General features: G+C 31.9%; 1 protein-coding gene across 1 annotated transcript; it reads right to left on the reverse strand.

Annotated features, from left to right (window-relative positions):
• Positions 1-11,523: 11,523 nt before the first annotated feature.
• Positions 11,524-14,339, reverse strand: LOC149569078 (uncharacterized). The gene is made up of 3 exons (XM_089821863.1): positions 14,184-14,339; positions 13,038-13,167; positions 11,524-12,936 (listed from the first exon to the last, which is right to left on the reverse strand). Exons 1-3 carry the CDS (start codon positions 14,332-14,334, stop codon positions 11,886-11,888), a joined length of 1,332 nt encoding a protein of 443 aa, XP_089677989.1. The 5' UTR covers positions 14,335-14,339; the 3' UTR covers positions 11,524-11,885.
• Between the last annotated feature and the right edge of the window lie 305 nt (positions 14,340-14,644).

Raw genomic sequence — 14,644 nt, forward strand, 5'->3', positions numbered from 1 at the left:
TTGTTCATCAATCTTCATGTGTGAAGCTGAGATGTATGTGTATGGGATACTTGAGCTAATCATTTTTGAGTCATCGATCAATTATCCTTGGGTTACTTTCTAGTCACCATGATGGGACTAAAATGTTGATTTATTTCTTGATAATGTCATATTGTGACATGTTTTGACTCAACCATTTTAGAGTCTTCGATCAATATGATTTTGAGATATTCTTGGTTGCTTGTTGAGAACCAATGGATATTGTGATTTATTTTGAGATATATTTTGGTTATTGAGAACCAATGATTATTATGATTATCAGTGATGCCTTCAGTTGCCAATAGAGAACTGTTGTTGTCATGATTTTCTATGGATGCTTTTCAGATGCTCATGGAGATTTGATGCTTTTATTGTGGATATTTGATGATTCTTTTATGAATTATCTTTTGGATTTTCTTTCCAGTCGCTTGTATAGGACTGGGGTGATTTTATGATTCTATGAGCTTAGGGTAGATTATCTACTTGTAGTGTTGGGAAGTGGCTTGTAATGGGGGCCGGGGCCCTAAGTGGCTGCCAGGGTAACTCATTGTAAGTTTGATTAATAAGTGATAACATTTACACACTAAATGGAGATTAAATGAACTTAAAAAGATAATTGTTTATGTTCTTGCCCATGCCTCGAGTGCTTGTACAGACTAGGATGGGAGTAGAGAGAACGCTTGATTGCGACTTTGCATTACATAGTATGCCTCGTCAGTATGAGAGGATACTATTGGCGGCATGAGGATCAGTATGGACTCGTGGAATTTAGCTAACTGCCAGGGTAACTTGTACATGATATATGCGATGGCACTTTCTTGCTTGCAGAGTAGGTTTCCTATATGTCTTTGTGTGCCTCTAGGAATTAGATGTCGGTTTTGTGTTTGGAACCTTTGAGTTAGTATACTTTTAGGATTCCTAGACTTAGAGACTATTTTCATGCTATGTGGTTTTGATATCCTATTTGGGACTTGAGATTATCTCCTCAGCACGGTGGGAGTGGACCACTTAGGTTCCACATGGTCGGGTGGTAGTGGTTTTCCACTCTTATTATTTGACATCTGTTTGAGACACCCTGGTTGGAGCATTCTTGGTTGATATTTATCTTCATTATGTTCTTGGATCATTATGATAGATGGTATACCTTATGATGGATTTATTTACTGGTATGTTCCTTTCATTGATGATTAGCATATGTTAGATGATGTTATCTTATGCTTTACTTGCATGTTAGATTACTTTTTGCATATGATGTAGTATGATTTAGGTGTGACATTCCTATTATGTTAATATCGATGATTTGGAATGTTACGCACGGAGGGATGGCTAGGACCCACGATGGTCTAATGATGATATTAATGGTTGGGAGAAATCGTGCACTTAGTTAGTTATGTTTTGTGATATATGGTTATCTTTTATGATGGATGTTTATTCTTTCAAGCCTTTCATACCTTGTGACATGTACAGTGGATGATTGAGCAATCTGAAATGTAATTACAAAAAATGACACTTGTAATATTGTTTAAGAACATTGGATGTAACATTGCTAAGGATGTGATGTTAGATGAATAGTTAATTTAGATGTGATACAACGTTAAGGGATCTTTAAATAATGTAACTATTATGTATGTTATGTTTACTTTCATTTGAATTATTACTATTGCTCTTGCGAATGTTATGAATGGTTTTACTTTCACATTTTTAAAAAAAAATTGTTTGACAAACTTAGTGAAATTTTAGATTAATTCTTTGGATCCCTTGGCGGGGCATTACATCTTTTCTTAATATTTATTGTTGGAAACTATTTTCAAGTTGACACAATCATCCTTTGTTGCATCACAACTATGTCCAACCCATTTCATATCTTCAACTATAACTAGTTCCTATTTTATGAGACTATCAAACCCTTCAAGCATAGGTTTTACAACTGATGGTGAAATATCACTAGAAGGGATATATGCCCCATAACTAGACAATCAACTATGAAATTGTAGGAATTTGAATAAATTTGGAGAGTAGGAAGTGCAAAGTAGACCAAGTGATGTTCTTATTATATTATTGTGGAGTAGATTAAACATTTACCATGTATAAACACCATTTAAAAATTATTTTATTATGTCATATAAAAATTAGTTTAAATACTTTAAATATATATATCTTAATATTTCCAAATCTCACTAAAAATCTTCGAGTAATAAAAAAAGAAAAATGTAGAATTTAAGAAAAGTATCCTATCTACTCCAAATTTTACAACATCTTGCAACTTATTTAATACATGTATTCTATACAAAATATTAAATTAAAATTAATATACTTATTACATCATATGGAGTTTCAAATAACTAGAGAAGATGCCTAAGAGCCAAGTACTATGACTTCCAAATAGGGACACAAGCCTGTGGGATGATTCCTCTTCAACTAAGGTTAAAATATCTATGGTTAAGAGTCAAGGACTTATGCATACCCATTCTGCAAAAATAATTAGGGGCATGATCTTGATCTTATCCTTTATAATGTCAAAGTCTTGCAATTGGAAAGACTTTATCCCTAATGGGTTCATTTGGAGCCACCCAACTTTACTAATATACCAAGAACCCATTGAAACTTACATATTAAGCTATATAAATATACAAACAAAATTATTTATGGTATATGCACTATTTTATTTACTAAAGTGCATGGCTATTTATTGTTTTGTTTTAAAATATTAGTCATTACAATAGTTTAAAATATTATAGTTATAAATGAGAATAATTGTGGACATTAACATTTGTAGTGTTAATATGTCTAATTTATAAACATGCACATAACAATTTGTTGCACTTCTTGCTTTGCACAATAAAAATAGTAACTATGATGATTTTAATTAATAGATATTTTAAAGTATTGACGAAAGTAAATTTAGTATGATACATAAAAAGAAAACAAAATATATGTAGAAATAAAAATATATTAAATATTCTTAAATCAAAGATATCATTAGATTATAAGTATAAGATCAATTAATTATAATTAAATTTATTAAATAAACAAATGATCATCAAAAATATATTTAAAACATATGAAATTTTTTATAATAACACAAAAATAAATTTCCCCCACTCCTACTCCAAATATATTTCAAAAAGTAATAATCGTTAATATATATATATATATATATATATATTCTATTAAGATTTCAAAGAGTAATGATGAGAAAGGAAAAACTGATTTAACTTGTGTGCATGGACACGAGTGTTTGTTAAGAATATTCTTAACATGAGACATCGATGAACTGTGGGGACTGCTCAAAGTTGCTTTCAACAGAATTTAAAGTTGTGTTAATGGAATTTCTAAAATTTCAGACGCAGCAATAAATCGGATTCCTTTTCAAAAGGGCAGATTTACTTTCTTGTGATGGATGTGTCAGTGTCATGCGAAAGGAAAAGAATGAAACCGACCAGAATCAGTAAAGCTCGTCAACACTACCTTTTGCACTGGTCACGTAATTTGTCGGGCCAAAATTTTGGTATAAATGAGAATTTTTAAGTTTGGTGGACGACTTGTTTGAAATGGTTAAAATGTCTTGGTTAACATATATAAATTTTAAAAAGGATGGGATGAAAATATATAGACGTTTGGTTTTAAATAGTTGAAATTTTATAAATGTAAAAAAATTATTAAGTTTGAGATATGACTTAAAAATTAGTAAATAAGATTTATTTCAAAAATTAGTAAATTAGATTAGAAGTAAAATGAAATGATACATAGTTTGAAAAAAGAAAAAGAGTCAGAGAATCCTTGGTCAACTGATTAAGTTGAAAGGCTCACAAAGAGTCCACCAGGGATCAAGTCTTGCTGAGTGTAAGGGCCCCGACATCTAACATGGATGGGGTCGGGATCGTGCCCCAGGCGAATTTGACGGAATGGATACCCCTCAGTCCTTGGTTCTTAACTAAAGAGGCTAGGCAAAAAAGGCTGAATCTCCATCAAAAGAAAAAAGGATACAATTTTAATATAGAAGTAATCATCAAATTATTTATAATAAGAAGCTATTAGAAATAGGTGATTGGTTCAAAGAATGTAAGAAATAGTTATCAAGTTGTCAAATAACCATCAATAAATACATTAAGCAATAAGATGAACTTAAAAAGTAATAGAACATCTTAATTATAAGGAGTTTTTCACCCATCATCTAGTGAAACTATATTATTATCCACATCCTCCAACCCCTCATTAGTAGTTCTTTTCTTTCTAGCATAAAACTCTTTTCGAGGGAGCCAAATAATCCATGATAAAGAGACAAAAATGTTGTCCAATGTGAAAAGATGGAGGTGGAGTGGAAGCAATTGTATGACTTTCCAATTAGCAGTGAGTTGACTTCAAGTGAAATCTGATAATGTTAATTGACTTCAAGTGGTTATGTCTCTTCTTTAAGTGATATGGTCACATATAGGATGACAAAGGAAACATTGTAACCATTGTGAAAGGGACATGTTCTACTAGTTTATCAAGTTTTAGTTTTGTTGGCAAGTCTAGCACAACACTAGTATTTCAATCTTGAATTTTCATTAATGAATTAAAAATAAGTGACAAGTTGGAGTGAACTAAAAAAAATGGTAGCTATAGAAGCATTAGCAAACATAAAAGATTTCATGTATTTTTTAATGCAAGGAAGAATATCAAATATAATTTTTTCACAACAGTCAAAGAGATCAATAAAAAAATTCCTCCTCTCTTGAAATACCATGATGGACAACTAGAAGTTAAGACCTTAAATGTTGGAGGGGGGAGAAGTATTTATTCCAATAATTTTGGATATAAGTGTAGCACCATAAAATGTCAGGATGAGCTATTAAAGAACTCCAAGATGCATTCAGGTTAGTACTAATATTTAGAACCAGGTATAAGAATCACCAAGAGAAGTAGCAATTTTAGGCTACAAAATGAAGAATAGGTTGAAGAATAACCTTTCTTATCATTTGAAATTTGTTCACCTCAATAAAATTGGAAATTTATATAAATTTAAAGACATAATTTATAATTTGATTTTGAATCTAGAGAAAACAAGGTTTGAGAAAATCATATTCTTTCTTCATAATATAGGTAAAATCTAGTATTGCAATACTAGTGTGATTAGGCTACCAAGGCCATATAGATCTTACCAAAGTATATCCATATATCATGGACTCACGTACATGTTGTTGAAGAGGACTATGTAGAAAACATAGCCTAAAATTTAAAGATTTTCTTAATTAAATTGTTTATTTTCTTTCTTGTTTAAGATGAATTTTTAGAACAATAAAGGGTGAAATAGAAGAGGATTACTTTGATTCATGAAAATAATCCTTTGATTTGGAGATGGTGTACTTTATAATAATGACATGCGAGACTTGGTTCTTTTACAAAGTGATGAAACCCAGTTAGCTACAAGCTTTTGTTTTAAATAGAGGTTTAGATTTGATAATAAAATATAAGGGAAGACTCAACTACACTATCATTTTAGGGAAGACTCAGCCACATAGTTATAAATATTTCATGATGTGGTGGAAGGGGAGAAGTTATTTTCAGATAATTTGATATTCAAGGTGAGGAAATAGATGAATTGACAAAATTAATTAGAATAGGTAAAGCTTTGAGTAAATCCATTGAATTTTTCATGTCCTAACAAATAGTTTCCATTGTTAGTATTATCTTTTGTCTTATGATGCATTAAAAACATCAAAGGCTTTTAGGGTAAGAATTTCATTATGGTATTCAAGTGTTCAAATATGTTTTTTTGGGTTATAAAGGGTATTTTTTAATGTAAAACTTATATACAAAAGGGTTCAAGTACCTAAATGGGCTATGGTAGAAATGGAGCTCTTTAGTGGAATTTTTAGTTAGTAATATTTACCAATTTGCTAATATTTTAAATTTAAAAATCTAAAATTGGCTAGTAAGTAAAGCTTTAAGACAATCCAAATCATGACATTGTATAAAAAAATTGTTTAAGGCATGTTTAAATCACAAAATTTCTTATTTTATAAATCATTGAACTAAAAAAATTTCCATAATATTTGATACATGGTTAGAATCATTTTGTCTTAACTTTATAAGCTAATGTCAAAATATAAATTAATTTACAAATAATATATCATAAATATTGCTTAATTTAGGGCTATAACACCAATATTTAGCTACCACTGTTCATTTAAAATATAATCAAGTTATCCTAAAAATGTTCCTATTTGATTTTTAATGCTTGGAGTAGCTATAAATTCCTTATGATTGTTGATGTCAATAAAAATTAATAGTCTTGAAGAAATTTGGACTCCCATTAGAATTTTAAATAACCTATATATTTATCTCACTAAACAAAATGAGGTTAATATATTATATTTTTAATAAATAGAAATAAATAAATATTATAGAATTTATCCAATAAATTCGACAAATATTTCCACATTTAGCCCAATAAACTTCTACAAGAATTCTAATTTTTAAAAATAGAAATATTCACCGTGGTAATTAGTGAATTTCTTATTATTGCTTGTAATTCAATGATATTTTATACATAAAAATTGGAATTCAAAGAGAAATAGTCAAAAAAAATTGAGAGAATTGCAAATAGAGACTATTATTTTTCATTTAAAATGAAAGATTCACAAATATGTTATATGTTATTTTAGAGGGGTTTTCCTTAAATTTAGCCTTAGCTCTCTTCAAGATCTTGAGTATCTTGTAAAATTAATCAATTTTGCAATGTCCTAGAGCTTCATCAAAAAATTGTTCAATGATGGATTCCTTGAAACCAATCTTTAGGCAGTGGGGATTTGTAATGCCCCCAATTTTCATATTCATCTTAATACATTAATTAAGTGGTCAAAAAATTAATTTAATTATTAAATAATGGGGTCTAAATAATAATAAAATAATAAAAAACTTAATAATGTTTGCCTACTATAAATCTCTAGGAGCTTTTTGGAGGCCTTTATAAGGATATGGTTGTGCATTGTACATCATCATGAATAGTATATGAAATCTTGTATTTCTAAAATGTAAAAGTTGAAGGTGTTTTATGCATAGCTTCAAAGGTGGAAGATCCTCACCACTGTATGATGGTAGTTTTGGTGGTTCACAACCACCCTTGTCTATCATTGAAAATATATCTCACATATATTTTACCTTGTGGAAGTGTTGAGTGGCAGATTCTGGTGGTGATAAGAAAACTATTATATTGGTAGTGTGTCAACTAGAATGGTGGCAATTTTGATTAGTATGATGATAGTATGCTACTAAGTAGGATGGATGGTTTGTATCATTAAGGGATTTCATTTGGTACATGATAGTGGTATCAGAGTTAATGATTCCACTAGGCTTTGGGAATGACATAAAACCAAGTGATGGATTAGAATATGTATTTGGGAAGCTAAAGAAGTTAGGAGAAAATGTAGTAGACCCTCCCAAGAAGGTCCCAGTGGATGGAGGAGTCACTCAAATAATTGATATAAACAAGGATAAAAGGAGATTTAGAGTGCATCAATACAAGGTCGACCATATTGACCTTCATTTTGAGGATCGAGAAATAGGAATTCGATAAGCCTATTGTGGTTGAGTCAATGAAGAAAATAAGAAAGATCATATTTATGTTGGATGCTAAATGAATATATCTCTTAAAGGCTATATACAAGTGAAAATAAAGTTTTCATCTTCCAAGGCTAAAATACTGTACCACAATAATATGAAGTGGGAGATTTACAATTGGCTACATGATACCTTAAATTCTAAAGAGTATAAGAGTGTGATAAATAGATATGGAAAAGAAACTAGAAAAAAATTGTCCCTTCAAGTGGCTTGCACAAAAACCTTCAATGAAGCCACAAAGGTAAAGAAGATAATTTCACAAACCTCTTTGATGCAATAGTCATTGATTAACTTGATGAAGACATAGGTTCTTTTAGTGACCCTTTGAAGAAGCGGGCTCTACTAGTCATTATTTATCCTCTTCTTGATGTAGACTCAACTCCTAATTATTTGTAGGAGAAATATCTACATTTGGATAATTATGGAGTTTACCCTTTGGTTTGTTACAAGGCATACATGACTCAAAACTCTTTATGCAAAGGGTTTCGTCATGAAAATATTAATATCTACCTAACTACTGAGATTCCACAAGAGAGGTATGAGCATGATGGCATAATGGATTTAGATCAAAGCATCCATGTCTTTTAATATTGCCTTCTTAGTGATTCTAGTGACTCTAGACATAGTAATATTTATAATAGAGCAATGCACCAAAAAGTTGGTAGTAGTTTATTTGTGCATGTGATCCTAAAGAAGTGTAGAGATTTCAACATAAACTACTAGCAATGTCTATGCTTGGTTCCAAATCCTGGAGCTTCATCGACAAACTATTTGATAATGGATTGTTTGAGGAAAAGTAATCCTTGGGCAGCGAGACCCAATTGTCATAAGCATCTAAATTACCTATTAATTAATTAAGTGGACAAAAAAATAAAATAATGTCCTATGGACTTATTTAATTAATTTATATAATTTTATTAGATAAAAGGGTCCAAATAATAATAAAATAATAAAATAAATTAATAATGTTGGCCTATTGTAAATCTCTAGCTACTTTTTGGGTGTCATTATGAAGAGATGGATGGGCATTATACACCATCATGGATTGTATTTGAACTCTTCTTGTATTTTCAAAAGATGTACATTGAAGGAAACTTCTACACAGTTTCAAAGGTGAAAAATATTTCATATGCTATGATTGCAGTTTTGATGGTTTACAACCAACCTAGTCTATCATTGGAAATATATAATTAGATATTTCACTCTGCACTTAAATTCAAAATTTGTGAATTCCCCTTTAGAGACAAATTTATACTATTGAACTTATTAGAAATATATGTCATATTTAGAAGTACAATATTTGATTTCTCGCCATTAATTCTTGTGCATTAATAATATTATTTGGTTATATATCAATTTTATCTATTTGTTTTTCTAGAACAAGATAAAGATTTATTCTTGTCATCACTATGTACTCGATGAGTTGGTTTGTGTGTTCACTTGATAGTAAGGTGACTAGTTTGTATGGTGGAGGTAGAATTTGTAGGTGGTGTGTAGTGTGCAGAGTGCAAAGTGCATGTGAGTTGGCATATAGATTACATGCAATGTACAAAGTTAATGTGGATGAAATACAACATGAAGAGTGTGCACATAGTTTGTATGGTGTAAGGAGTGTGTGAAATGTGTTCTCAAAATGTGGTGTAAGGCATGTAGAGATTGTGTATAGAGTCTGTATAGTATTTGGAGTGGTACCAATTAGCATGTTATTGGTGGTGTTGGTTAGTAGTGTTGGGTGACAGTGTTGATTGGTGAGTATTAGTATCCGTTGGTAGTATTAGTGAGTGGTTATAGTGGTGGGTAGCTTCTAGTGGCACTGGTGTTGGTTAGTAGTATTGGGTGATGGTGTTGATTGGTGACTTTCAATATTCATTGGCATTATTGGTGGGTGGTTGTAGTGGTGGGCAATTTCTGGTGGTCATGTTGGGTGGTAGTGCCAAGTGGCATAGTTGGATTATAGTTCCTAGTGGAAGTGTTAGGTGGGGGTGTTGGGTGGTGATGTTCCAATTGGTATGGTGGTAGTGTAATGAATAGTGTGGTGGGAGTTCTAATTTTACAATGACAGTGTGGTATTGTGTAAGTTGGAGGGTTCATACTATTGAGGGGCATCTTTTGGTACACTACAAATTTGGTTCCTAGACTAAAAGTTATGGCCTTTGTAGAATTTCACTTTATGAATAAAATAACATTAATGAAAACTAGTATATTAATAAAATGGAGTAAAACATGTCAAGAGAAAGAATAGTCACATGCCTATAGCATGCCACTGTGACTACCACAAAGCATCTTTGGAGTTTTTTATAAAGGGGAGGACAAATATGCTATATGACCAATAAATTATTATAGCAAGTTTATTTGGAATTGGGTAAGAACATGGGAGCCACTTTTGGATGGTATAAGTTTGTAATTCCCCTTTTGTGGTTTTCTACATCTCCTTCTCCATTTATTGACTATTTGAGATAGACTTTGAAAAAGAAAAAACATTTTGTATATTGTATATTTTCAAGATTACTCTAGATATATGTATTAGCTTTTGTTAAAAACAAAATCTTCTTCCATATAATTTATTCAAACTAAATTTGGTGGTTGAGCATTTTATTATTGATTTTCCTAACATACATCATTATTTTATAACAAATGACTTTATTGTTTTTTATTTCCTACCAAATATTTTAAATTACATATTTTATGTTCATATTTTCTCTTAGATAATTTTAAGAAGTCTTTTTACACCCTAGCTTCCTTTCAGTCTATTCTATTCTCAAAGAAATACATAGCAATATATGAATTAAATACAAAGAATGATTATATATCCTTAACAAAATGTCATATAAATCTTATGTCTTGTTAATGTGTATATTAGATGAGACACAGAATTGCCAAGTCTTTGACAACTAATACATAATGTTATCATTTCCAATTTTTACAAAATTTTGTGCCTTGATAGATTTATAGAATCATACCAACTCCAACTCATAGAAAATCCTATGCTGATTACTTTTCAATTTCATCCCATTTAATAGATTGAAAGAGATCACATTAGTTCTAAAATTGTACCATTTGCATGATGTGATCTTGGCCTCATCCCTTATGGTGTCAGGCCTTGCACTTTAACAAGACTTGATTTCTGATGGACTCTTTGTGAGCCATTCAACTTCACTAAAGACCAAATATAGATTAAACTTTTGAAAAGACATTATTAATAAATATTGTCATGATTGTTCAGCTTTATTTTTCCCACAAGAGTACAACTGCGTCATTTTCACAAAATATTATGACAATTAATTTAAGATCTTTACAGTTTGTTAAATGAAAAGTATGAAAAGATCCAAGCAATTCTCAAATATGTGTTTTATAGGTTGAACGGCATAGTCTTCTATCAAAAGATTTGAACAAGAATGAATCCACGTTGTTAAAACGTGAAATCAAGACCTTCGTATCCCAAATTCTAGATTCTGTACCGCTGTAATTCACAAGGATTGAAGTCAATTCACGACCGTTGATCATAGCAATCCACAACTATTGAGATCATCATTATCTCCCCCTCTTTGGTCTCGTTATGCTGAGAGCCCAAGTTAATTTTCTTCTTCATCTTGGTCATGAATGGCATGTTGTATTTCAAAACATTGATAAATATTATATAGAATTGAATCAGAAAACATTCACTATATATTTCATGGGACTCGAAGTGCGTATGAATAGAATTATTTATGACATTTGTATATAAGATAAGAATCACTGAAGGTGCTTCCTTAAAATACAATGCTTACAACTATTTATCACCATTATATGAGGTGCTAAATAAATTATGAGCTCTTTGCTAGTGACTACACCAGATCCTCATGGATTCATAACCAATGTTACTTTCCACACTACTAGAGTTGTCCAATTCTACAGGCAATGTTGTATCAAATGGTCACAAAGAAGACGTTTATTTATTACTTTTCTATTTACATAAGATAATATCAAATAGACACAAAGAACACTGTTCTTGAAAAGACCTCAACCCTGTACTGTGTTCATAAATATCTGAGTCTTGCGTAGAGAACTTTTCAAGGAAAAAAGCACACACAAAAACCATGGGGAAGCTAGGCGTTTACTCCATGGTAACAAAATAACAAGAACTATATGAGAATTCTTGACCGAAAATGCACACACAGCTAAAACCATACAGATTCTAGCTGTTTAATCCACGGTAACATAAGAAGCCAAACTTATGAAAATGTACACCTGATACATATTCAATACATGTCTTCTATATCCAGCTAAGAATTAAGATCATTTGGGTGCAGATTGGTAAAGCTTCTTGCACTGTCAAATATATAGTTGGAATCAAATCCAGGGACAAAAGCAGAACCAAATGCATCTGAGTGTGAATGATGTTGGTTAGAGATTGTTAAGTCCTGTTTGATATCACTTAGGAATCCGTGAGAGTTCTGTTTAACCAGAGTTGTTAATGGGGATGGAATTCTATAGAATTCATCCTTCTGAGCTGAAGAAAGAGCGTAAGGCGCTGTGCTGAGGTTGGGGTTTTCTGCTGCTGCTGCAATTACATTTTGTGAAAAAAGGCCATTTCTCAGCTTGGTGACCTCATCTAAAAATGGGTTGAACCCATCTGATTCAGCTTTGCAATTAGGATATTCAAACTGAGAATTGAGGTTGTTAGGCTGCTCATTTGTAAAGCAGCTTGAAATGTTAGATATGTAATTGGAGTCAAACGCAGACACAAAACCAATTAACCCAAATGAGTCTGAGTGTTGATGATATTGGTTAGAGCTTGGTAATCCCTGCATGGTGTCAGAAATCTCACTTTGGAGTCCATGAGAGTTCTGCTGAACTAGAGCTGTCAATGGGGATGGAAATTTGTATACAACGCTATGTAATTCATCACTGTCAGCATAAGATACATTGCAAGAAGGCGTGTTGATATTGCACCTTGATGGTGCAATGAGATGTTGTAGAAGTAGACCATTGCTGGGCTTGGTGGACTCATCCGAGAAAGGATATTGACAATCTGGTGCACAAATGCATGGATTTTGTAACATTCTGAGTTCTGATTGACCAAGGATCGAATCTCCTTCCAAGCTTAGCCTACGAGGCACAAAATTCAACTCGGTAGAGCGTTTTGAATCCATTTCATCCTTGGTCGAATCTCCAATACTATTTGTATTGGGAAAAGTGGTATCTTTGAGCTTTGAATTGATGCTCTTGAGGTGTACACCTTTGCGGGACGATTTCTTGCTCAGATGAATATTCCAGAAGTTCTTCACGTCGTTGTCTGTTCTTCCTGGTACACGTGCTGCAATCAGCGACCACCTGCATGCAATTATTTTGTTTCCTTCCTTTTTTTAGTCATCATTGCATTCATCAGAGATATAAAAGGCTAAAACAAGTGCTTTGAAAAACTCAATTCGGACCTGTTTCCAAGCAATTTATGAAGTCTGATAATGAGATCTGCTTCGTCTGGAGTAATATGGCCGCGCTTCACATCTGGGCGAAGGTAATTCATCCATCGTAGCCTGCAACTCTTCCCGCATCTCTTCAAACCTAATAAACGTGTTCAATGGCGGTTAAGACTCTTGTGAGAATACCAAATATTACAAATAAAAAGTTCAGTATGATACAAACATGTATGTACAATTCATTTTATGAGGAATCTTATAAATACCACGAGAACTGGAAACCTCACTCCTGCAGACGAATACTATAAATATTCATGTAGTATCAACAAAAATAGATACTATACAGAATAAATGTTAAGAGAAAACTCTGTATTGGTATACATGCAAACATTACACTGAAAACTGTATCTAATACTTCAAAAACATTACACTGGAAGGAAAGATTTCATTGGTGGACTGTACTGTTTGGTTTTTGGTTTTAATTATGTATATTCTTCAATCAATAATGCATAGTTATTTAAATTATATACAATTATCATATATTTTATAATGCGTCCAATAATACATGAAGTTTAGGATCATACTTCTGTCTTTATATTGATAAATTACTGAATACGATCCAAAATATCATTTTCAAGTAAGCTTGATGCATCACTAGATGCGATCAGCTAAAAACATCAAACTTAAGTGATTAAGAAAGAAGAACTCAGTCCAACTAATGATATATATTATTTAAAAATGAGATATTTGAACTTTGTAAGAATGATTTTGAATGAACAATCATAACAACAAACAGGGGGAAAAAAAGCAAATTTAATTGAGAATGGCATTCAGGAACCACACTCTTTTTCATGTTAATGGATCACTAATACGATCTAAAACATCATATTCAACTAAACATAGGCTACACTAGTCGATGATCACTTTCCTCTTCTTACTAATAGATCACTGAACGTGATAAAAACAATCAAGCTTCACGGATGGAAAAATATAGATGGAAGCTATTATACACTCAATGAACACTGTTAATCACTCATAACTACTAATCATGCTATATTTTGTTTGATATATCAACTACGATTTCGAATGAATAACAAAGATAACAAATTGGTGGAAGAGGGCGAAGAGAAAAACTATTGAGAAATTTTACAAAGTTTATACCGGCTTTGGAGGCGAGAGTAGTCCAACGGCCTGCACCATTGGCTTCAACATATTTTTTCAACAGCAGATCTTCTTCAGGTTGCCATGGCCCTTTGTTAAGCCCATCCACGCCGCACTTCTTCTCTGCCATTCTTCTCCTTTTGTTGTGCATTATCTCATGAACCAACAACCCAATTTATAGCCAAATTTTTGTGTGAAGGAACTTCCGTGATGAATGTTTGGTAAGAATCCGATTGGCGGATGACTTGCACGGGGGACAAAAGCTTATCTTTCTGATTTAAATATTCCCCTTTTGTCAATCATAAATCTCAGAACAATGGATATAGACATTAAACATTTGACTGTTACAATCTCGGATTCTTTTTGCATCTCTTCAGAGCTTACGTTTACACTTTGGATGTTTTTGCATGCACTGCTGTTGATTGACAAAAATCATCATTGCATGCAATCCTGAAATAGAC

This window comes from Cupressus sempervirens, chromosome 3 (genome assembly GCF_028749045.1).
Source record: "Cupressus sempervirens isolate cs-2001-9-10 chromosome 3, ASM2874904v1, whole genome shotgun sequence".
NCBI lineage: Eukaryota > Viridiplantae > Streptophyta > Pinopsida > Cupressales > Cupressaceae > Cupressus > Cupressus sempervirens.

Bases quoted from the DNA above. Each gene is read 5' to 3' on its own strand.
- LOC149569078 (XM_089821863.1), bottom strand. From the start codon at position 14,334: ATGCACAACAAAAGGAGAAGAATGGCAGAGAAGAAGTGCGGCGTGGAT. The intron at 13,168-14,183 runs GTATAAACTTTG...CACGTTTATTAG, and splicing joins TACTCTCGCCTCCAAAGCCG to GTTTGAAGAGATGCGGGAAG. The intron at 12,937-13,037 runs GTCCGAATTGAG...AATTGCATGCAG, and splicing joins CATAAATTGCTTGGAAACAG to GTGGTCGCTGATTGCAGCAC.